Below are 25,097 nucleotides of genomic sequence, written 5' to 3'. Positions count from 1 at the left end.
AGGTTAACAGCGGATCTCGACTGTCAACTCGAGAGAGAGAAGAGCACGGGGGGGGGTGAGTGAGTTATTGCCGTTTGTGATTGTGAGCGAGAGAGCTCTTGTCTTTTTCAGTAAGAGATTCTATAATGAGCCATCTCATTTCAGCACCCCCCCCCCCCCCCCATTTTCTCCCCAATTGCACTTGCCCAATTTCCCCCCTGCTGCCCCGGTCGCTGCTCCACCCCCTCTGCCGATCTGGGGAGAGCCGTAGACTAGCACCATGCTTCCTCCGACACATGCGCAGTTGCCAGCCGCTTCGCAGAGGGGAGCTCGACTGGCAGGACGTCGTAGCACGTGGGCGGATCACGCTATTCCCACCAGTTCCCTTCCGCCCAGAACAGGCGCCCCCGACCGACCAGAGGAGGCGCTAGTGCAGCGACCGGGACTCGTACCCCACGATCCGGCGTCCCACCCGCAGACACAGCCAATCGTGCCTGTATCACGCTGTGCACAGCACAGCGTTAAGGTGCTTGATTGAAACTCATTTTCGAAACATCAGACCGGGGTAAAGAGCACACAGCCACAAGGTGGCACTGTCCCCTTTCTTTACCTTCCCTCGAAGTCTATCCATGTCCTTGAGGAGCCGAGCCTTCTCCTCCTCCAGGTCACTGCGGTAGCGTGTGTTGACCTCCAGGGAGGCCTCGCTCATCGACAGCTTCTTCAGTGAGTCGGCGAGCTCCTGCTGCAGCTGCCTCAGACCGCTCTGTGATCACACACAATTCAGAGAGAGCGTGTGGAGGTTAGAAATGAGAGAGATCCTAAACAACCCCAGCCACTTTATCACATATGTTTTGGCTTTGCCCAAAATTAGTAGATTTTTGGCATTCCATATTTCAATTTTTTTCTGATATACTGGAAATATCCATTGAACCTCTTGCCATAATTGCAATCTTTGGTGTGGTCCCGCATGATCTCTCCCTCAACCAATGCAGTAAAAAGATGATAGCGTTTGGTACACTTCTGGCTAGAAGACTTGTACTCCTTAAATGGAAAGACAAGTTTCCTCCAACCTTCAATCACTGGGTCAGAGATCTTATGTATCATCTGACCCTAGAAAAAATCTGATACGCTACAAGGGGTTGTGCTCTCGTCTTTTATACCATCTGGCAGCCAGTCCTGGACCAGGTAGAGAAAATGGACGCTTCAAGCATTTCAAATGTATAGATTTACCCCCCCCCCCTCTCTCATATTTATTTTCATTAATCTGTTTTTGTTGTTGTTGTTGTGTGTTTTTTCTTTTCTTTCTTTTTCTTCTGTGTCTTTGTGTATTGATATACTGTGATGTATGACATGATGTATGTGGTGTAATAGGCTAGGGGTTCTCGTGGGATGGGTTTTTGTTTAAAAGTGTCAAGTGTATTTAAATCTGTATTTTGTATTTTGTATGATATACTGAAAACGAATAAAAAAACTTTGAACAAAAAAAGAAATGAGAGAGATCCTGAACTCTGGGAGGTGTCCTATGGAAGAAAGCCTACAGGTGGGGCTGGAGGGAGAGGTCGTGTCGTCCTCTTACCTCTCGTTCGTTCTTCTCCTCTTCTAACTTGTAGACCTGCTCTCTGAGATCGGCCGCCTTGCTGGCGAGCTCCTTGCTCCTTTCCTCCACCAGGAGCACCCTCTCCTCGCAGTCGGAGCGCAGCTTGGACAGGATGTCGCTGAAGCGCTCCTGGGCGTCTGTCACGGCGCGCTCCTTCGCCACGCCTTTGTTCTGCGACTCCTCCAGCTGCTGCCGCAGTAGCATGGCCTCGCTCTGAGCCTGGGCCAGCCGCTCCTGGGTGGCCTCCTGGCGGGCTCCGGCCCGACTGCCCTGCTCCCTCTGGGTCTGCAGCGTGGCGTCCAGCTCCTTGGCGCGTGCGGCCGCCTGGTCCTTCTCCCGCTGCAGGACCTCCAGCAGGAGGCCTCTCTCGGTCAGCTGCAGCGTGGCGCGGTGGAGCTCGTTCTCCATGCTGTTTGATCGTGCCTCTGCTTTGGACAGCTTCTGGGACAGGCCGCTGACCGCCTCACGCTGACTGGCCCCATCACCTGTAGAGGTCAGGAGAAATGCTCTAAAGCAGTGGGACTCAACCTTGTCCTACTCAGGAGCCACACTGACACAAACTAAACTTTAGTTTGTGCTTTAGTTACTAAAGCTTTGAAAGAGCCACAATCCAAACAATCCTCCCAATATTTTATTCGATTTTTATTCATTTATTTTAAGTAGGACTTAAAACAAAGAGCCACAACTACCCATAAAGGAGCCGCATGTGGCTCTAGAGCCTCGGGTTGAGTATCACTGCTCTAAAGTCTAATAGGTTTGACTTCGACAAATACATTATTATTATTATGATTATTTTCTAACACTTTATTTGGATAGTCCGCCTACAGAGTCTCTACACCAGAGTACTTGTAATGTTTCAACAGCTTATTAGTTGACATTTAACGGGATAGTTCGGATTTTTTTGATGTGGGGTTTCATTTCATTTTCATTTATTGAGTTTAAAATTACAGGGACAGTGCACATTAATAAACATTTCTGTAAATGCGCCAGTTTAGCCAGCTTGGCTAATTTTCAACCGTAGTCCCTGGGCAGTGAGATGGTAAAAACTGCTCAAACAAAAAGTACATTCAAACGGGAACAGCAATACTGTACCTATAGTGCCACATCACATACAATAACATAAAATACATATACAATAAGGAATAATACATAAAAACATAAATCAAAACACGTCATGTTACACGGTATGGTCACACACTTGATTGTCTCTCAACCAAGATTTGAGGTTGACTTTAAAGGAGCGGTAAGTGTCACAGTCTCTAACCTGTAGTGGGAGACTGTTCCATGTGTGAGCTGCTCTCACTGAAAAGGCTGTTCCATGTGTGAGCTGCTCTCACTGAAAAGGCTGTTCCATGTGTGAGCTGCTCTCACTGAAAAGGCTGTTCCATGTGTGAGCTGCTCTCACTGAAAAGACTGTTCCATGTGTGAGCTGCTCTCACTGAAAAGGCTGTTCCATGTGTGAGCTGCTCTCACTGAAAAGGCTGTTCCATGTGTGAGCTGCTCTCACTGAAAAGGCTGTTCCATGTGTGAGCTGCTCTCACTGAAAAGGCTGTTCCATGTGTGAGCTGCTCTCACTGAAAAGGCTGTTCCATGTGTGAGCTGCTCTCACTGAAAAGGCTGTTCCATGTGTGAGCTGCTCTCACTGAAAAGGCTGTTCCATGTGTGAGCTGCTCTCACTGAAAAGACTGTTCCATGTGTGAGCTGCTCTCACTGAAAAGACTGTTCCATGTGTGAGCTGCTCTCACTGAAAAGGCTGTTCCATGTGTGAGCTGCTCTCACTGAAAAGGCTGCCTGTCCGAAGGCAGAGCTCCTCATAGGAATTAAACAATCGCCTCTTGCCACAGACCTGGTGCGTCTGTTATCCATTGTTTTTTGCTTAACAAAAGAACTAAGGGGGGGAGGGGCCAAGCCATGCAGAATCTTATCAACAAGACTGGCGTTTGTGATTTTAATGAAATAATCCCACCTCAGTACATTTTGATTTCTTAGGCAATGACAGTGATGATGGGTGTTTGGCCTCCTGTCAAGCACTTTAAGAGCCTGGTGGTATACCGACTGTGAAGGTTTGAGTGCTGTACAGGAGGCCTGAGCCCAGCTAGTCAAGCAGTAAGACAGATGTGATGAGGCACTGGCATAGTCAGTGTACTACATGCAGTAGAATGTCGCTGGCGCCGTCCCAGTTTGGAGAAATGGAGACTCTCCATTTAAAAAAAAAAAATCAAAAAATCAGAACTATCCCTTTAACGAATTGAACTGTTTTGCTTTGTCTGTTGATGTTGTTTTAACAGCTTATAGTTGAGATTGAATTAAGAGATTCTGTTTGCTTCCTCCCGTTTCACACACCTGCACCTAGTGTAACATGTAGGTATGTTCATGAATTGTCACATAGACTCTATAGATAAACTGTTGAACATCTGTTAAACAGTTGAATTGTTGAACGTCAACTAATAAGCGGTTGAAATGTTACAAATACTCTGTAGGCGGACTATCCAAATAAAGTGTTACTTTTTTCTTTTCTTTTTTTTTTTAGATTTACAGTGTCAGTTTACCACACTAATTGTATCACAAAATTACCGCGCAAACACAATGATACTGGATATTGGGACTGCGTATGGTGAAATATTCCCACCGCCGTTCACCTGTGTGTTTGTCTTTAAGACGCTGGTACTCCTCTTTCTCCCGCAGCAGCGCTTTCTCCGTGCCCGCGAGGGCCGCCTGGCAGCGCTCGGCCTCCTGCAGAGCCCCGGCCAGGCGGTTACGGGTGGACTCCACCTCCGCCTCCAGCGCGTCGCGGGCCTGCCGCTCGCTCTCCAGGCGGCTGGCGGTCGCGTTCGCCTCGGACTTCAGGGCGGCCAGCTGGCCGTTGTACTGGAAGACGGTTTGCGTCAGGAGCTCAGTGTTGAGTTTGAGGTCTCGACGGGCGTCTTCCAGCTGCTCCCTGAGGGCCTCGCTCTCCTCGGCGAGGTGGCTCTCCTTCAGGTGGCCGTTGGCGCGCGAGTGCTCGAGCTCAGTCCTCAGGATGCTCAGCTCCTCCTGGAAGGTCACGACCTGCTGGAGCAGCTCCTTCTCCCGGTCACTGGCCTCAGTGAGCTGAGACAAGGCCTGTGTGGAGACAAGACACATTCAGCTGATCAATGATTTGGCTCATGGCCACAGGGTTATTGGGCCATTTAGATTTCAAAATTAATCCCCCCCCCCTTCCACAGCTTCATTTATTTTTCTGGCTTGGTGTTCAGTATAATTTACACCAGCCTCTATAACAGGGGTTCTCAAAGTGCGGCCTGCGGGCCAATTGCGGCCCTCTGGAACGTTTCTGGTGGCCCACGGTGAGTTAGGTGACATGATGGTACTTGTTTTTTGATTCTCGATAGCTTGACTTTATTTCAGAGGCTCAGTTTTAACGCCAGAGTGAAGCTTCTGCTATCATATGAAACTACAAGACCTAAAGCATCCATTGTTGTCCTTCCATGTCAAGCTAGCTTGTCAGGAAGGTGGCTAAATAACGCTCCAACAGAGGGGAAAATGTTTTTCAAAGGGGTCCTCTATTTCAAAGCCTCATGTTGGAAGGTAAGGTGTGTGTTGTGTGTGTGTGTGTGTATGTGTGTGTGTGTGTGTTGTGTGTGTTGTGTGTCTGTGTTGTGTATGTTAAAACATCTACAAATGGACAAATGGGAACCTCCCCCTCTAGAAAACACAATATACATTTCTCATATGATTCACATTTGGCATGACCTTTAGTTTAGAATAGATTATTAAAGAAAAGATTTGTTTTAGAATTATTCTGTGTTCCGTTTTTTTCTTGGGCCGCCTCAATCCAATTTTGGGTCCCTAAATTGGTCCTCAGTCATTCAACTTTTGAGAACCCCTGCTCTATTATAGATTATTATAAAATATTATATTATATAATTCTATAATATTATTATTCTATAATATTATTATTATAGAATAAGATTGAGACCATAATATTTCTCTTCCAAACTTGTCATGACCTATAATTAACTAACTAGTTTTTTTTTTTTGCACATTTCCAGACACTCCAGACCTGTATAGAATCACGGTTTCAGCAGGTGTAAAATATGACCAAAATAGCCAACTCATAAAGTTTAACAATATGGTGAAGAATGACGGCTCAAACTCTGTGAGGATTACCTCGTTGCTCTTGCTGATGTTCCTCCTGTTCTCCTCCTCGATCTCCTGCTGCTTGCGGAGGTGGTTGTTGAGCAGGTTCTCCTGCAGGGTTCGTGCACTGCGCTCCTGAGCCAGCAGCCTCTGGGTCTCACTGTGGTCGTCCTCCAGCTGGGCGGTTGACATTCAGAACATTGATCAATGCGCCAGCCGACAGCCGGCCACCTACTCACACAGTGTTGCATCCCTCATCGCTTGGGCATGAATTCCAATCAGATTTCATAAAATGATTCTTCTACCCGTATAAAAAGTTTCTTTGCAACTGTGATGCGATGTCCAAAACTATTGCATTACCTGTTTCATGTTGTTGACCAGTGTTCGCATCTCCAACTCCAAGTTCCTGAGGGTGAGCTCCACCCTCTGTCTCTCCTCCACCTCCAGCTGCTGCTGCTCCTCCGTCCTCTTCAGCTTCTCCCTGGTGGTGTTGTACATCATGGTGGCATTGCGACGGTTCTCTTGCTCTTGTTTCAGATGAAATCTAATATCAAGTGAAGGACAGCATTTTCAAACCAATAAATCACCTCGCCTGGTAAAACCATCCTGCTCATGTGACCTCACTTCCTGTTTAGCTCCATGGATCAGTCTGGACTTCCAGCCGCCCACATGGATCTCTGTGGGCAGTACTTTTGCCCTGACAGACCAACTCCTTCAGCCATTCATTGGGATCCAGTCAAATCCAAATCCAAATCCAGTAGGAAGAACGGCGAAGTCCGCAAGTGCATGCTCTTGTTCTTGTTTAATTGTTGTTTTTGAGTCTATTTCTGCAATAACTGCACTTATGGCTGCGTTTACTCTACTAACATTAACGTTACCGCTTTGTTGCTTCGGGAGATGCCACTTATGTTTTGCCAGCATGCCGATTGGCCCGGGTACATCATCAACTACAATGCAGCCCCTGATTGGCCCGGTTAGGGCTATTAGTTCAACTAGGGTATCGCCCTCAGCCAAGAAGGATGACATCACTGATGACATCACATCATTAGGTAATTAGGGAAATCCCCTAATTAAAAAATCCGGCTCCGTCAGGTCACCCGCACGGGTGCTCATTACACCCCCTGAAAGTTTCAGCCCGATCGCACCTAAAACGCTCACTCACACACACACACACACATACGCACGCGCACACACACACACACACAAACACGTGCGCACACACACACAAGCACACGCACGCACACAAACACGCACACACACACACACACACACACACACACACACACACGCGCGCGCGCGCGCGCGTGCGCACACACAAACACACGCGCACGTGTGCGCGCACGCACACAAACGCACACACACACACACAAACACGCGCACGTGCACACACACACGCACGCGCACACACACACACACACACACACACACACACTTCTCATTCTTATTATAGGATTAGTCATTTCAGGAAATCAATGCTGGCGGCTGGAAGCCCTGACTGATACTGATACTGTACGTATAGCCAATCAGAATGTGAGGTCATATCATGTGATCAGAATGGTTGTACCCGGCTATAAATCATATCATCCCTCTTTGTACCAATATCAACAAGACAAGGATAGAGAATTGCAAAAAGAAAAGACAAAACTAACTATTAAATAAGGAGAGAAAAGCCTGAGGCAGAGAGGCCAAGTCCAGGTGAGAGAGAGCCGCCAAGAGCAAAAGGAAAAGGACAACAGCTGTGGATCATTTTGTTGTTGTTGCTGTTGGTCAGATTGAGAAATGTTTCTCACTTGAGGTTAGTGACTTCAGTCTGCAGTTCCAGCTGGTGGCGCTCCAGGGCAGACTTGACGTCTTTCACTTCCTCCAGAGAGCTCTTCAACTCCGTGCGTTCCATGTCCAGCTGGCTCACCTTGTCTGCCAGGTGGCCGTGGCGGCTCCTCGCCTTCTGGATGGAGCGCTCGTACTCGTGGAAGATGTTCTGCAGCTTCACCATGCTTCTGGAGTCTGACGGAGATCATATGGGAGAGTCAGCAAGGGTGGCCTCTGGGCACACAGACATTCACATTAGCCTCTGAATACGCCTGTGAGATCAGGCCTGGACTTTTATTTATTTATTTTTTTAGCATTTTAAAATGGAGTAAACCCATTTTTTATCTTATATGCTTAAAGTGTGACTGCCAAAATGGCTCAAATAAAACATATTAAGGGTAACCTCTGTCTTTGCTTTGTCCTATGAAAAAGAACATGAATGGTATGATTTTCCATTAGCAATAAGAGACTGGGGTGAATCTAATCAGTCTAAGCTGGATTCATTGACGATTCTGGACCATCCCTCGTCAGCGAACTGCAGTTTGAGTGTGATTGTGTTGTATCAGTACCTAAGGTGGCAGAGTCCAGGTTCTGGATGAGCACGGAGGCGTGGCGATACCCTGCGGTGGGAGAGTCTATGTCATCTGTGGGCGTGTCTGAAGACTGAGTAAGCTCATCAAAGTCTTCTGCCATTTCCATTTCCATTTCCGCAGGGGTCTGAATCTGGACACAAATCAATTCATGCATCAAAATCATTTTGTTGCTCACACACGGTATATCGTATTAAGACATAAGCCTAGAAAACTGTTGGATGTACATTTAAACTCAGGCAGTAAGTGAAAATTACAATTGACTATAACTCAACCGAGGAAGTTAATTGAGAAAGTGACCCTGGCAGAGTTTTACCTGGTCTCTCTGCTGAGCTTTAGATGGTACGCTGCAGGAGGCCACAAAAAACACAGAAGAAGAACAGGGCTTATTTAGGAAACTCATGTCACATGCTTTGTTGTCAAGCTCTGTATTTTTAAAGGGTCAGTTTGCCATTTTTCAACCAGATTTGTCTAATTAGGGGAGATTCAGACCAAAAGTGTTTTTGGAGCTGCCAGCGTCTTTCTGAAATTCATTCTCTATGTAAGGACGCACTAAACGTGCTAAACGCACCTGGCGTTTAGCACTGGTGGCGTCTCGTTTTTTTGGCGGAGCGCTCTGGGCGTTTTTAAGCTGAGAAAAGTTGAACATTTGGAGGAAAAGCGCGCTGCTCGTGTTTTTACTCCTCCTACATTTTCTCCTCTTCAACCTCCGCTGCTGCCAGAATGGGCAATAATCTGGCTTTCATGTTGACAGTGAACAACATCAAACAGACAAAACCAGCTGGCTACCGTCCTTGTGGTCGTTGTGTTCTGATCTGTACTGCACGCGACTACAGGGGAAAAACAAAAAACGCTCCGTGCGCTGTGTTTTGTGCACAATGGAAGCGCTCCCAACATGATTTCCATAGCGTTTTACTGAAAAAAAGCGCTTTGGGTGTGAACGCCGCCTTACAATGTCAGTGTTATGCAGTGTTAGGGGACATTCAGACCAAAAGCGTTTTTGGAGCTGCCAGCGTCTTTCTGCAATTAATTCTCTATGTAAGGACACGCTAGACGTGCTCCTCTTTTAATGAACGCAACTGGCGTTTAAGCGTTGTTGTTTTTGGAGGAGCGCTGTGGGCGTTTTAAAGCTGAAAAAAGTTGAACATTAGAGGAAAAGCGCCCTGATCGTCTTTTTCACTCTTCCTACCTTTTCCCCTCCCAGAGGGATCCTCAACCTCTGCTGCTGCCAGAATGGGCAATAATCTGGCTTTCATGTTGACAGTGAACAACATCAAACAGACAAAACCAGCTGGCTACCGGTCCTTGTGGTCGTTGTGTTCTGATCTGTACTGCACGCGACTACAGGGGAAAACAAACGGAGCGCAAAGAAAAGGCTCCGTGCGCTGTGTTTTGTGCACAATGGAAGCGCTCTCAACATGATTTCCATAGCGTTCTGACTGAAAAAAACACTTTTGGACATGAACAATACTTCCCTTCATGTTGCCTGGACTAAGAACCCCCCCTTTCATTTGCCAGTAGAAACTCTGCCGGATGACGCAAAACACGTCACCGGAGTTTCTGCCTTGAATTGATACAAAGTTGTCTGAAAATGGGCAGAGTGATCCTTTAAGCGGGAGGAGGAAAGTCAACTGAAGTGTGATGGTATAATGCAGTATACTAGTCCATTTGTCACAAAGGTTAGTCATGCAACTACGCTGAGAGAAATGAGTCAAAACCAAGGGGAAAGGGAATCCTTGATGACGACCCGGTGTTAGTAAGAGAGGTGACGCTGATCAGTGAACAGTGGCATACTGCATAATATACCTTCCTTCATCGTCCGACACTTCACTTAAAGTGCTATCGTCAAACACAGAGAGAGGGTCTCCGTTAACGCGGCTGTTCTGAGGGGCTCTACCGCAGCGCCGGGCCCCTCTGAGCAGCTCCAGCTGTGGGGTCCGCTCTACAGCTGCAGCCTGCCTCTCCTGTGAGGTCCCCTCTACAGCTGCAGCCTGCCTCTCCTGCTTGCCGTTATTGTAGGTCTGCCGGAGTGGGAGGTGTAACTGCATCGGAACCGTGTCGGTGCTACGGAAAGCAATAGACTTAGTGGTGAATGACAAGCCCGACGACATGTTTACACCTACACCTGGCTACCCTGGGAGATGGAATTTAAGCAGGGCCCCAGAATAAGGATGGGAGAAATCATAATGTGCGACTGGTCTCTGTTAAATGTGTCCTGCAAGAATAACAACCTTTATTTACAGAGCATGTTACAAAATGGTTTATAGGGCAAAAAAAAAAAAAAAAAGCAATGCATTAAAAACAAGGTGTAGCAGTACCTGTGGCTGAACAAGTGTTTATTATCTGGTTTCTCATTGCAGAGGGTATTCAACATGGATGTGTCAAGCTTTTGAAAGCAATCTGTAAGACGTGGTGTACATACTAGGGATGCACCGATATGAAAATTTTGGCCGATGCCGATAACCGATATTAAGATTGCTGTTATGGCCGATAACCGATATTTACCGATGTCGATATGATCTGTATAAAAACACATTTCTATGATAATACAATTTTGTACATACTGAAAAACACATGCAAACACTGAATTTCAAAAAGTTATACATTTCTTTATTTCAAAAACATTTGTAAAAGCCCATAAATCATAGATTTACTGCATTATTTCATCTCAATGTGAAGGATTTGGCTGATACCGATAACCGATATTAACATTGCAACATTGGACCGATACCGATATGTTAAAAAATGACTAACATCGGCCGATACCGATATGATTGCGGATATATCGTGCATCCCTAGTACATACCAACAGAATATCAGGTAACTAAAAAGGCACAGAAAAACAACTACCGTACTAAACAAGACGTACCTCTTTGGACTTGTAGACTCCAGTCTTTGGGCGATACTGTCAGTGGCTGCGAGCGGCGGTTGCCTTTGAGTTGCTCCATTTCCACTCGGCAGCTCTCCTCGCCATCCTCCCAAACTGGTCTCGGGTTTCTCCGCTCCTGCTCCGTCCACTTCTGCTCCACCAGCATCCCAGGAAGTGCTGGACATCTGCACCTCCTTTGCCGTCATCGTCGTCCTGTCTTTGCCCACCTGAGAAGACCAGGGTCCAATTATGTTTCATCATCAAAGTTCAGGGATGGAGGCAGAGTGAAACAGGTCGGGGCCAGCCTTTCAAAATGCATTTTGGAACACGCACCTGTATTCTTTTGTCATATATAATTCAGTGTGCCACCCCTCCCTCGGGAGACCTAACACCTTAGTGTGGCTACTGGACGTGACATGCTATTTGACGTTGATTGCAAGGACGCACCATACCACATTGCATTTTTATGCACACTATAACCAACATTCGCAAAAATAGCATTGAATGAAACTGGTGTTAGCAGTCACTACATATTCTGTGAGGATTCTGTGAATCACACAAAATGCATTTTCATCTAGATATGCCAAAACACATGATTTCAACCACAAGATGCAAACGCAACACTTGCTGTCCTGCGCAAAGCTGAGTTTCTGGCTTTGATTTTGTGGATTCATATTTTAATTTGAAAAAGCATTTTTGAGTATTATAGAGTATTATCAGTTCATTGCCAGTAAGACGTTCTCTTACTGTATACAGTATCAAATCACCTATTCTAAAGTCCATCTTGTTGACTATAAGAAACTAGTTAAGGTTTGCTAGTAAGGATCACTCTATATGGTGGCCTATAGGAAGAACGACTTCAAAGCTGAAATTCAACATACTTTCCATTGAAATTGTTTCAGGATACGATTGATCCCAGAAAACATTCAAAAGGCTGGCCAAAAGTTAATTTTACATAAATCCATTCATTCCATGGACGTCAAATTGTTTTACAAACGTCATATTACAACAACTCCATGTATGAAGACTAATGTCAAATCAGCATGCATGAGACAAAACCTAATACAGCAACTGCCACACGGTTCCAAAAAGTCCAATAGCACTTCTTCTTTTGAGGGTAAAGAAGAGTAGCATTTACCACACCAACTTCACACCACATCATCAGCTGGAGAGTTTGTGCAACTGAATTGTTGAATGTAAAGTAAAGCTAAATGCAGAGTAGGGATGTTCATTTTGAAAAATTTCCATAATCAAAAATCGGGGAAAATTAACGATCAATTATCGATTATCGATCATATTAATAATATGTTTTTAATATATATATATATTTTTTTTGACGTGTTCTCCTCAATGAACTCTTTATTTCAATGTGTCTCCTCTCCAACACTCTGCTGTCCCCGGCGCATGCCCGTGTGAATTCCCCATGTTTAAAACAGTTTTGTTGGCACAAAGGCCCGTGCCCAGCCAGAAAACTAGAGACTATATGAAGCTCCACCTCACGTTAGTCGGCTGTGCAATGGAGTGGGGCGAGGAGGAACGAATTCCACCCAAACCTAGTCCGCAATTATTATTATTATTTTTTAATAATAACAAAATCGATAACAATTCCACATGATCGATTCCAATCCTTAACGATCAATTATCGATTTTCGATAACTGATGAACATCCCTAATGCAGAGTCCATGCAGGAAGAAAGAAGACAAGTCATCACTATTCCTAAAGAAGAAGTCACTACTAAAGAAGAGCAAAGATTGCACTTTCTGTGTGTGTTTTTGGAGGACAACCCGGAATGCCAAACACAGTAGTGTGGACTGAGCGTTGTGCCGACAACCTTAATTGTTACATTTTATTCTGTAAGGTCTTTCAGATTGTTAAAGACAAACAGACTATAAAGTGATGGGTTGTATGACAATTCAGGAATAGTGATGTAGCAAAGGGAGGAAGGAGGAACATGCAAAACTGTTCTACACGAAAATAAATTACACTTGGGTGTATTGTGACATGGAAAATTGACGTCCAATACATAATAAGCGACGTGACAATTGATGGCCATGGTTTGGGCTTTTTCCTCACACTCACCAAAGGTTATGAAATGGGGAAGTGGGGGGGGTGAAGAGAAACGGAGACAATCTAGAAGGGACTATGGGAGTAAGGGGCGGCCATCCTCTACCTCTTTCTGGAGTTGGACCTTCTCTTTCTCCAAGTCCAGGAACACAAACCTCAGCATCCCTACCTCGTGCTTAAACCTTTGCATGTCCTCTTCCAACTCTTCGTCGTGCAGCATGTGTGTACTTAGCGAGGGAGGCCGAGATCGAGCGAACTCTTCGGGATCCTCGTCTGAGCTCGCGCAGTTCCTCTCCGCTTCATCTCGATCGGTAGTGCTGCCGCCCGAGGGGAGCTCCGGTTGCGGTTGCTGGATCGGCTCAGGTTTGGTGTCGGAGTTCAATTTGAAATCGGCAGACACAGACTCGACGCGGCCATCGGTGAAAACCTCCGTAGCGTGATTCATGTTGCGGTCTCTCTGTGTGGCATCGCTTCCCGCAGAGCGCTGCGGTGAAGGAGACCTGCTGCAGTCCTCCAGAACGTCACCACTTAGGAGATGGGCCTTGCCGCCCTCACTACACGGGGGCTCGCAGGCCTGGCTCGGGTCCTCACACTGGGAGTTCTCCGCCGACTCCGTCACGGAGTCTTCCAGTCCTGACTCCCGCTGCTCGGGTATGGGGAGGAGAACTGCACTCCTCGCTCTGGCTGTGGGGCGCACAAAGAGTTCCCCATCCTCCTCGTCGCTTGACGCCTCTTCTGCAGAGGGAGATTCGGCCGTGGCCCGCTCCTCCTCTGCGATGTCGTCTGCAGTGCACCTGCTTGCGCGAGATAGCTCGCCAAACTTTTCCTTCAGCTCACACGCTACGTTCTTGAAGGTGGATTTTACATCCCTTTTCTCCACCTCTACCCAGAGCTTCTCGTAACGTCTCTCCCACGGGATGTCATCAGCCACTTCATCTCTCAACTCATCGTTTTCTCCACTCTCAGGGCCCACAAGGCCAGAGTGGTGCGGGTTATTTAGGTCTAACTCTGATGTATCTAAAGGATCATCTTTCTCCTTTGATGGCATGAGCAGACAAAGAAATACACAAAGAAACAAGACAAAAAAAATGCACAAACCAAGGTTTGACTTTGCAATACAGAGGTTTAACTTTTCAAAATACAGACAAATATATTGAAATGAGTGTGGAAGCACTGTGATATCTGATTCTATGATTTCCTAATTATGACATCACCAATTTAAATACAAGGAAATAATAACCACTGTAGTACTACAGGGAAGACCAAGCCCAAATTGTTTTAATATATCACCATGTTTTGTGTATTGGAGAATATCACAATGTTGCACATGCGTATATTGCAGCAATTTCTAGTATGAGCACCAGGTATAGAAATAAAAATCCACAGATGTTATAAATGTGGATTGATGTTGCGTAGTGTTTTCAAAGTCATGCATTTTCACAAGTTGTGGAAGTTGACTCCTGTGGTGGATCACAACACGAGTCAAAAGAACATCTCAGGATTTGAAGACCCTCAAGGGAAGAGACTCACACAATGTCAAACAAATATAAAAGACACAAATTCATCATGTCAGAGACTAGATCATTTGATCCAATTTGGGTCATTGTTTGTCAGTGTAACTTGGCACACTTCCAAATATACCGATTTATTATTTGGGCTGATTTCTCCTGAGCGGAAAAGCACAGGAGTGCTGAGCAGACAGTTTTGGGCCAAAAGGCACATGTGGTGAGAAAGAGGAGGGGCAGGGTATTTTCTGGTAAGAAAGAGGAGGGGCAGGGTATCTTCTGGTGAGAAAGAGGAGGAGGGGCAGGGTATTTTCTGGTGAGAAAGAGGAGGGGCAGGGTATTTTCTGGTGAGAAAGAGGAGGGGCAGGGTATTTTCTGGTGAGAAAGAGGAGGAGGGGCAGGGTATCTTCTGGTGAGAAAGAGGAGGAGGGGCAGGGTATTTTCTGGTGAGAAAGAGGAGGGGCAGGGTATTTTCTGGTGAGAAAGAGGAGGGGCAGGGTATTTTCTGGTGAGAAAGAGGAGGAGGGGCAGGGTATCTTCTGGTGAGAAAGAGGAGGAGGGGCAGGGTATTTTCTGGTGAGAAAGAGGAGGGGCAGGGTATTTTCTGGTGAGAAAGAGGAGGGGCAGGGTATTTTCTGGTGAGAAAGAGGAGGAGGGGCAGGGTATCTTCTGGTGAGAAAGAGGAGGAGGGGCAGGGTATTTTCTGGTGAGAAAGAGGAGGGGCAGGGTATTTTTTCTGACGACTCACGTTTTGTTGCTGCTGTTCCGGCTCTTCATTACTCGCACTGTTTCTTGCCACTGGTGCAGGTTTGTGCACAGGAGAATCTACACAGGAGACAGCCAGGCGTCACCTCGAGCAGAAGAAGGAATGTGTGGACAAGTAAGCCTGCTTTACGTCATGGGCTCCCTTACCTGGTGTCACGACTGCCTGCTGCTCAGCTCCCTTACCTGGTGTCACCACTGCCTGCTGCTCAGCTAGATCTTACCTGAGCCGTTTTCCCACATGCGTACCGGAAAATTACCTGTAAGTCAATATCGGACATTTCCCTTCACACCTGGGCGCTCGCATGTGGGAATATAGCAGCGAAATTGCCTGTATGTTGGGGGGCGGGGGGAGGGGGGGAGCTTATTTTGGGGGTCGGCAAAACTCCGATGGTGAAATAAGTTCGCTTGTCACACAATAAATCACACTCGTTTGACTTAAGAGCAGCGTCAAGCCAGCGTAATAAACACAGCCGATTTCCCCCCTCCCCTCTCTGCTCGAGAGAGGCCAGTCCTTCAGTCCTCCGCACTTCGCAGCAGCCTGACACAGGACAGACACAGCGAGAATGGCAGTGGCTTGCAAGCCGCCCAACGCTTGTAGCCTATGTATGTAGAGAAAGCAAATGCATGAAGCGAAATGTGGAAGTAGTTTGCTTTGATGTGCGCGAATGATTAGATGATGCACGCTGGAAGTGAACGTTAAGCAACGTGTGTACACCTCGCCCATGAGAGAAGGACCGGCAAATGACTGGACCCGTTCTACACTTGTGTCCCTGATCGCGCATACCGCTCTTCTGACTGGCTCGAAACTGGTGAAATGTCCGCGACGACGGGGTCGCGCTTATACCGGAAAAACAACTTTCACACATGAAGGCATTAGACCGCGTTCCGGTCATTTAGCGGTAAAAAGCGCATGTGGGAAAACAGCTCTGGTGTCACCACTGCCTGCTGCTCAGCTAGATCTTACCTGGTGTCACCACTGCCTGCTGCTCAGCTAGATCTTACCTGGTGTCACCACTGCATGCTGCTCAGCTAGATTTGGCAGCTGGTCTGTTTTAACTGGACTGGAAGAAGAGGTCACATGATCTGAATCCCAATCCGATTCTGAGTGAGAGAGACAGAAAGTCAAAGTGAGACGAGGAGAATGACTGTGTGAATTACTGAGCTGAATAAGAAGACATGGAAGTCAAGTCTTATGTTGTTTTCTTACCTTCTTCGGTCTCTGGTTTCTGAGGCACGGTCATCCGTGCACGGGGTTGGGGATGGGGCACGGTTTGAGGAGGGGAATGAGAGGTCAGGCCATGTGGGATGGGCAGTGTTGACGTTCTCTTGTCAGAGCTGACGCTCCTCTGGGGTGTAGTAGGGGGCGTTGCTGCGGGGGTTTCTTGCTCCTGCTCCTGAATCGATGCAGTGGAGCATTCTGGGACCTCCTCGAATCCAGGGGAGGCCATTCTGCGGCCAGGGAGGGTCCTCCTACTGGCGGTACTGGCTGAATCCCAGTCCGAAGCATCTGCGCCACAAACAATCAATCAATCAATCAATCAATCAATCAAATTTATTTATAGAGCACATTTAAACATGACACATGTCAACCAAAGTGCTGTACATAGGGTAGAGACTAGAGATACACAAAAAAAACATCAGGCAACATCTGGTCAGCAATCATCGGGACACATAGGGAAACCAAGGCATGAATCAGCTAGAATCGGGAAATGCTAGCAGGTAAAAATGGGTTTTTAGGTTTGGTTTGAAGGCCTCTATCGAGGGGGCGACACACAATGAAAACCCGCATGAGCGTTAAAGGAGCACTTCACCCAAAAACAATGCGGATTTATTTTGCTCTCACACATATCCAAAAACCGAAAACTGTTTGTAGGAATTTGTTTAGTTTGACAGTTATTGGGAGTTGATTTGAGTTCAGTCGTGGACCAGTGATGTCATTTGCGCATGAACGACATCACTGGTCCACAACTTTACTCAAATCAACTCCCAATAACTGTCAAACTAAATGGATGCCTACAAAACTGTTGGCAGTTTTTCGATATGTGTGAGATCATGTGCGAAATAAATCAGCATTGTTTTTTTTCGGTGAAGTGTCCACAATAAACAATAAACAAACAATAAACAATAAAGTGTCCCTTTAAGTAAAACATGGTATTCATTCTACAGTACCAAGGTTGTGGGTTCAATTACAACTGGGACAACAACCTAAAATGTATCATTGCATACGTGGTAAGGTGCTTAAATCATGTCATGGAGAAGATCGGAGTAAAGCGATTTCAGCACTGACTGCAGTGTGTAATGGTGTCTAAAAGGGGGTCGCACACAAGACGAGAAACATCCCACAGAGGGCGCTAGCAGATGTTAATATTTTTAATAGATTAACGTTATAACTTCCCGGTACATCCAGTTACTCCCGCAATTAAATTATCTGTGATTTATGGCGTATAATTCTGGATTAGGGATGTCAATTTTCGGTTAATTTCACTTTCGATTAACCGACGCTAATAATCGATTAACCTATCGGTTAATTCATAATTTTTTAATATTAAAAAAAAAAAAAAAAAAATTTTTTTTGTCTATTTACTCAATGAGCTCATGCCCAAACAAGACGTGTCTATTTAGATGCTGAAATGTTAATGCTTTTTGTGTTAGAATTTCTAACACAAAAAGCATTAACAAGCATTAACAAAAAGCATCAACATTTCAACACAAATTCTTTTTGTGTTAGAATTTCTAACACAAAAAGCATTAACATTTCAGCATCTAAATAGACACGCCTTGTTTGGGCATGAGCTCATTGAGTAAATAGACAAAAAAAAAAAAAAAAAAAAAAAAAAAAAAATTTTTTTTTTTTTTTTTTAAATATTAACTGATAGACCGACAGCAATAACCGAACAACGACGTTAGCGACGGTTAATCGATTAACGGTTAACCGTTGACATCCCTATTCTGGATAATTACCTACTTCATTGATTAACCTGTGCAATAGTGCAATTCATAGAGAGGATAAATGGTTATACTGGATAGGCTACATTTATTTGATTTACTAGATGATGATTTCTTTTTGATGGAAAACAAAAGTGAGCTGACAAAATAAAAACAAGTTATTATTTTTAAAATGTCTCTCTCTATGGCATGCTACTTCTGCTCACAATGATGCATTGCAATATCTAATCTTGATTTGTGGGTCTTCTTCTGGGTCTAGTAGCAATAACGTGGACAAGAGTGGCGGTGAGCAGCGCTCCAAGAGGCCGGCACCTCCGTCTGCCTTCATTGTAAACACGGGTTTTGAATTTTTGCTGTATGCTGTATGTCGTGTCGGCCGACGCGTCTGGTGTGAGACCCCCTTAAGGAAGAACCAGCCTATAGCTGGCAAGGCCCAGAAAAGGTTCTAATCATCTAATCCATTGTAAATCCATGTGCGCCACTGACCTGCTTTTTGAGCTTCAAAAAAGTGTGAAGAAACAAGCACAGTACTGTAGTAAGTCAACTACTTCATTTAGTGCTTCAAAACCGAACCAGTTTGTATACAATCTTCAAAAACTTGTAAGTCTTACCCCGGACATGGGACACTAAATTGCGGGTGTAGGTTTGGGAGCATTCACTTTATGTTGAATTAATATTAATACAATCTGACCAAAATGTGCATGTGGAGATTTAAATAGTTTTGCTTACCTTCAAGATCGTCAACATCACCCAGACCAAGCTCTTCCATTACATCTGTTGAACAGAAATGAATTTCCACGGTTAAAGAGAAACAGACCTACCGTAATATATAAAACTATATATATAAAACTATATAACTAATATATATATATATATATATATATATATAGTTATATATACCGGTATATATATATATATATATATATATATATATATATATAACTACATCAAAGAAATCATTTTTGTAACATTTGGAATCATGAGGCTGAGGAACGATCCAGTTTACCTGTCTTTCGATCAGTATCTCCTTCAAGCTTGCTCAACACAGACAGAGGTTCCCATTTTGCCTTCTCAGTCTGCCAGAGGGGTGGGGGGGACGACAATGTTAGAGAAATGGACCACCACTTCATATATTTAATATAATATATATATTAGGGCTACAACTAAAGATTATTTTCATAATCGATTAATCTGTCGATTATTTTCTCGATTAATCCATTAGTTGTTTGGTCTATGAAATGTCAGAAAATGGTAGCAAATGACGATCGGCGTTTCCCAAAGCCCAAGATGACGCCCTCAAATGTCTTGTTTTGTCCACAACTCAAAGATAATATCAGTTTACTGTCATACAGGAGTAAAGAAATCAGAAAATATTCACATTTAAGAAGCAGAAGAAAAAACCTTTTCTCTTAAAACTGTACTCAAACGATTATCAAAATAGTTGTTGATTAATTTTCTGTCGATCGACTAATCAATTACCGGTAATCGTTGCAGCTCTAATATATATAATATATTTAATTTCTACAGCGCTAAACTGTTGAAAACATACCTCTTTCTGTGCAGCGGCATCATTATCCACATCTTTGCAATCACTGCCGTTGCAACCTCCATGAGCAGCATTACCGTTCTTTACACCTGCAAGATGAGACATACGGTTTCTCATATGTTTGGCCGAGACGCAACAGGAGACATCTGCTGGACAAGACAGAACAATGATCTGATGCAATTGAATGAGTTTGGATGGTAGTTTGCTGTATGAAGCCAGAGAGAGCACTGTAGTCTGTGAATAGCTTCCCCATGCAACTGAGCTCATGGTTAATTAGCATGAAGATGCATGATTAGGCAAAGGACACGCATTTAGTTTCCCCCTGTTCTGGTTTCAGTGGGACACAAGAAAGCCAAGCAGAACTTGTGACCTGAAATTGGGTATAGAGAGCCAAAGTGAACGTCACTTCCTGCTTCAGCAGTGTACCAGAGATCTTCATCCGCCATTTATTTTCCCATAGACATTTCGTATAATGCGTATAAAAAATAGTTTTACTTGTTCAAACCAAACGGTTCAGATATATTTAGAAACAGAAGAGGCCGCATAACATTTCACTCAGACCAAAATGTAAAAAAATAAAATAAAATAAATCGATGTTTTTTTGAGTGAAATGTTCTATGGTCTCTCCCGATTCTAAATAACACGACACGATTAACACGATTTCAGACGGACAAGCCCGTCTTTATTGTCACACGATTACACATCAACACATGCACGGACGGCCACAAACACACACATGCTGATGGTGGCCGGTGAAATTTGTCCTCTGCATTTAACCCATCCTGGCTTGTCCTTTCCTCCGGGGGGCAGGCCAGGAGCAGTGGTCGCTTTTCTCGTACAGCGCCCGGGGACCAACTTCGGATGTTGTCGTCACTGGTCGGATGACGATGACGATCTGATCTTCTGCATGTTTTTAATGGGGGGGGGGGGGGGGGGGGGGTTATATACGGAGGAACCCCCCTGGGGGAGCACGGGGAGAACATGCAAACTCCACACAGACAGAAAGGCCCTTACGACGAGATACCCCACCTGGGCAGTAGGCACTGAAGATATGGGGGGGAACACAACCACAGCGCTCACAGTGTCCCAGGCGAGAATCGAACTCAGGACCTTCTGACTGCGAGGCGACAGCTCTACCACTGAGCCACCGTGCCCCCTATATAGCTGGACCATTTGGTTTGACCAAGTAAAACTATTTTTATAAGCATTTTACGAAATGTCTATGGGAAAATAAATGGCGGATGAAAATCTCTGGTACAGTGCTGAAGCAGGAAGTGACGTGCACTTTGGCTCTCTATATGGGATTGAGGGATAGCAGTCGGTGAGGATCATCTTTCATGCATTCTCTTATAGTGATCATGAGGTGACGGTCAGGATGGTTAGCATGCTGTTCTTCAGGCCTGTGAGGCAAGACAAAACACTCATACCCACTCCTCCCTGGCTGCCTCTTGGCCTGCCTACACTCCTCCGAGGCTCTAGAACTGCCATCGCATTGCCTCCTTCCCCTCGTAAAAAGGAGGGAATATAAAGCAAGTCTACAAAAGAAATGTAACATACTGTTGGAAACTCTGTTTGACTGATGGAAATCACAGTGCTTATTTGAATTGAGAGCACAACAGACATGAACCATCACTCACAAAGATTGAATCATGCATGCGTTAATACATGAATGCACATTATTCTATGATTCAGATTTCATGTGACGCTCGTTTCTGCAGCATGGAATGGTGCCTGGAATGATTTTATTGAAAGCAAAGCTATCATGGCTGTTATCAGTACTAGTTGCTTTGAAAAGGATGTGACCAATAATCTGTGAATTACCTTCTTTATTCTGCTCTTCAACAACGGACATGCGTTCTTGAAGTTGAGCCTGAGAGCTTCGTTCTCTATCGTGAGACTTGTTGGGGTTTTCAGAGTGGGACTGAAAGAGAAGAAAACGGTGGATGGGGAGAGCTATCAGAGGTATCTGATCCTTCAAGGTATTCCAGAAAACACCTTACTGTACCTCAGAGTCCCATGAATCCTGCTCATCCTCTCCCTTCTCCAGACCCAACTCAGAAAGGAAATCTATGGATGAAGATGTCAACAGGTGTTGATTCATTAAGCTGTTGTGCTGGAGTGTATCTGGTCGACGCGGGTTTACGCTGAATTTGTTGACATTAATTGAATGGTCCTCACAGTCACAACGACGTGTGTCTGTTGCACACAATGAGGCTTGGCAGACAGGGCCGCTGCTGGCCATTTGGGTGCCCTAAGCGTAATTGTTTTGTGGTGCATCCCCCCCCCCCCCTCCGCAAAATACACAACTGCAATCTTAAAACCGAATAATTATTCATACAGTATACCGTATTTACTATATTTACTGGGATCATAATTCAGGCCGGGGATTAGATACCAAGCAGGCCAGGCCGATACGGGCCGGCGCGCGTGCCGGCGTCCGAAGGGCGGCGGCGAAAAATTTGGGCCGTTTGAAGCCCAATTTGGGCCGTTTGAAGCCCGATTTGGGTCGTTTGAAGCCAGATTTGGGTCGTTTGAAGCCAGATTTGGGCCAGTTGAAGCCAGATTTGGGCAGAGTCCAATTTTACAATGAGATGCACCTACTTTAACCCTGAATAAAGTAATAAAACCACTAGTAAACCAGTAGGCGGCGCCTGGCCTGCTGTTCAGTGAGTGGCCTGACTGCGGGCACAAAAAAAAAAAAAAAAATTGCAGGCCCTTAACACATTGACTGCCAGCCGTTTTTTTCTTGCTGTAGGTAGCTTCTGCCAAGCCGTTTTTTGAGGATTGTGGCTCATTTTACAAGAGCCGAGGATTATTTTCTGCTTGGAGTTTGTGAACATACAATATCTCAAAAGTACTAATAGAATGTGTACTTTCTCTGTCTAAAAGAGTTAGTTTGTAGAGTTAGTAGTTATGTAAGCATTAGCAGTTGAATACAGCATGGTTTTAGCGTCAGAAAAAATATTCAGAGATAAACGGCTTTTTGTGAAATTCGATAGAACTGTCACTTTAACCATTCATTTTTGGCTCTCTCTCTCTCTCTCTCTCCCTCCCCCTCTCGCTCTCTCTCTCTCTCTCTCTCTCCCTTCCTCTCTCTCTCTCTCTCTCTCTCTCTCCCTCCCTCTCGCTCTCCCTCCCTCTCTCTCTCTCTCCCTCCCTCTCGGGAGGGAGACGCACTAGGTTTAATCCTAGTGAGAGGGGGAGAGGGAGAGAGAGAGAGAGAGAGAGAGAGGGAGGGAGGGAGAGAGAGAGAGCGAGAGAGAGAGAGAGAGAGAGGGAGAGAGCGAGAGGGAGAGTTGCTTCAACTCCTCCCTCTTCTTGGCTGCAGCGGCCGTCACAGTCTCAGTGCTTTGCTGCTGTCCTGTGCCTGTCTGCACGGCCGCTGTTTGAGGAAGTCGGCATGGACATCCTCCCTCCGTGTGTCTTCTCCTCCTTCCTCCTGGCTCTACAGCGGGCGTGTCAGAAGCGCGTTGCTGCTGCCTGCCTGCCTGCCTGCGTGCCTGCCTGCCTGCTTGCCTGCGTGCGGACGCTCCTTGTGCGAGTCAAGATGGGCCGGGGAATGCGTGGGCGATGGGCAGATGTTGATTCTGGCCTTTCTGAGGTGTTTCAAAGTGTGTTTCACCTATAATCTATTTTGCAAATCGCTCTCCGCTCTCTGTGTGCTGCTGCCTGCGCGGTCGCTCTCGGGCAAGACAAGTGTGGATTACTGTAAAATCGCCTCGCCATTTCCTTGAATGGCTCCCGCGGCAGTTTTTTCTTTGATTTCGCTCGTCTGGGGGAGCACTGTCAACACTTAGTGGGTCGGTAAAATAGATTATACACATTCAATACCTCCAATAATTGTATAGGAGACGTAAAAGGGATTGATCAACGCCCCACCGTCAAAAAAAAAAAAACGATTTTTTTGACGTATCAATACGTCGCTGGCAGTCAACGGTTGGATTCTGCTTGACGTATCAATACATTGTTGGCAGTTAACGTGTTAAAAGAGACTAAACAAATACAGCACATGCTCTGCACACCTAGGTGCAACCATTGGGTACAATAGATACAGTCAGTGTCTCGTCATAGTGTTCAATCGATCAACGTGGGGTAAATCCTCCCGTTCTTCCAATGCAGCAGAGTTAGCATTTAGCTGCTAGCCCAGCCCGGGCAGACAGGATCAGGGATTCAAACCCCACCCCCCGCAGTAAACGTAACATCTGAACAGACGTCTATGTACCTGCTTTTGAATCCCCAATCCTGTCGTGTAGGGGCGCAGCACCGTCCTTTGGTGAGTCAGCCCATTGAGATATATGGGGGGGTTTTACCCCACCATCTAAACTCGCGCACCAGCCGTATAACATTTTGTGGGCGTTCCCACACAGACCGAGTGTATCTATACGATAAATGATGGAGTCTGTGTACTACAACCAAGGCCGGATTAACCATAGGGCAACCGGGGCAGGTGCCCCGGGGCCCTCGGGGTGAAGGGGCCCTCCAAAAAAAAAAAAAAAAAAAAAAAAAAATTTTTTTTTTTTGGTCGGGCTCATGTTGGGCTCCACAGAACTATGACACAAATCTAAGATCAATCAGGACAAAATAAAATGTGTTTCCAAGAAGATTAAGTCTGATGATTTAGTCTCATTGGATGCCTGTGGGCAAGTGGTGACCAGGGGCGCGGGAAGTGGGGGTGCTTGTGGTGCTGCGGCACCCTCTGCTGGTTTGTATTGGAAATGTAATGTCAATTATTTTTTCATCATTGTAAAGCCACAGCACAGTAAAGAGGATATTAATGTGAAGATTAGCCTCTTCCTTTTGCTCTCAGAGTGCATCAGATTCATGCATTTTACTTTAAAATGTACAAAATTTCTTTGTCCAGGGGGGGCACAGCCTCGCCTAGAAACCCCCCAGTCAGACTAATATCTACCTCTTTGCAAAGCCTAGAATCGCCTATGAGTGAGTGAGAAACTGAATCTCAGAAACGGAATAATAACATAACAGTATAATACTAATATTAATTTCAAATGAGATATTCCTCTAAATATGGCGAAAAAACATCCAAACATCCGGACGATGGGTAGGGGGGCCCCTGGGAGCTTCAGTGCCCCGGGGCCCCTGGGGGTGTTAATCTGGCTCTGACTACAACGCACTGTTTATAGTGCCAGCACTAGGACTGTGCAATAAAATCGATACGGCAATATATCGGGATAATTCTTTCTGCGATACTGTATCGATATTTCCCATATCTACTTTTTTGCACAGCCGTGTGGTCAGTGACACGATAAGAATACTTTTTATTTCAGTGCGTTCAGTAAGACACTCATC

General features: G+C 45.5%; 1 protein-coding gene across 1 annotated transcript in view; it reads right to left on the bottom strand.

Annotated features, from left to right (window-relative positions):
• ankrd26 (ankyrin repeat domain containing 26) overlaps nucleotides 1–25,097 on the bottom strand; it is a gene marked incomplete at its 5' end in the record, with an annotated part of 57,551 nt that overhangs the window by 18,100 nt on the left and 14,354 nt on the right. The window contains 18 exons of the mRNA XM_083663305.1: nucleotides 590–742; nucleotides 1,556–2,061; nucleotides 4,216–4,678; nucleotides 5,726–5,872; nucleotides 6,056–6,239; nucleotides 7,486–7,699; nucleotides 8,074–8,227; nucleotides 8,411–8,441; nucleotides 9,901–10,158; nucleotides 10,964–11,190; nucleotides 15,282–15,358; nucleotides 16,301–16,399; nucleotides 16,506–16,805; nucleotides 18,974–19,018; nucleotides 19,251–19,320; nucleotides 19,794–19,879; nucleotides 21,612–21,711; nucleotides 21,796–21,857. Of these exons, the coding sequence (XP_083519431.1) occupies nucleotides 590–742; nucleotides 1,556–2,061; nucleotides 4,216–4,678; nucleotides 5,726–5,872; nucleotides 6,056–6,239; nucleotides 7,486–7,699; nucleotides 8,074–8,227; nucleotides 8,411–8,441; nucleotides 9,901–10,158; nucleotides 10,964–11,190; nucleotides 15,282–15,358; nucleotides 16,301–16,399; nucleotides 16,506–16,805; nucleotides 18,974–19,018; nucleotides 19,251–19,320; nucleotides 19,794–19,879; nucleotides 21,612–21,711; nucleotides 21,796–21,857 (3,176 nt within the window). The remainder of the gene's footprint in view (nucleotides 1–589; nucleotides 743–1,555; nucleotides 2,062–4,215; nucleotides 4,679–5,725; nucleotides 5,873–6,055; nucleotides 6,240–7,485; nucleotides 7,700–8,073; nucleotides 8,228–8,410; nucleotides 8,442–9,900; nucleotides 10,159–10,963; nucleotides 11,191–15,281; nucleotides 15,359–16,300; nucleotides 16,400–16,505; nucleotides 16,806–18,973; nucleotides 19,019–19,250; nucleotides 19,321–19,793; nucleotides 19,880–21,611; nucleotides 21,712–21,795; nucleotides 21,858–25,097) is intronic.

Source organism: Poromitra crassiceps, assembly GCF_964638095.1.
Source record: "Poromitra crassiceps genome assembly, chromosome: 30".
Classification (NCBI taxonomy): Eukaryota; Metazoa; Chordata; class Actinopteri; order Beryciformes; family Melamphaidae; genus Poromitra; species Poromitra crassiceps.
Note: the sequence above shows the minus strand (reverse complement) of the source record. Positions and strands in the feature narration are given on the sequence as shown.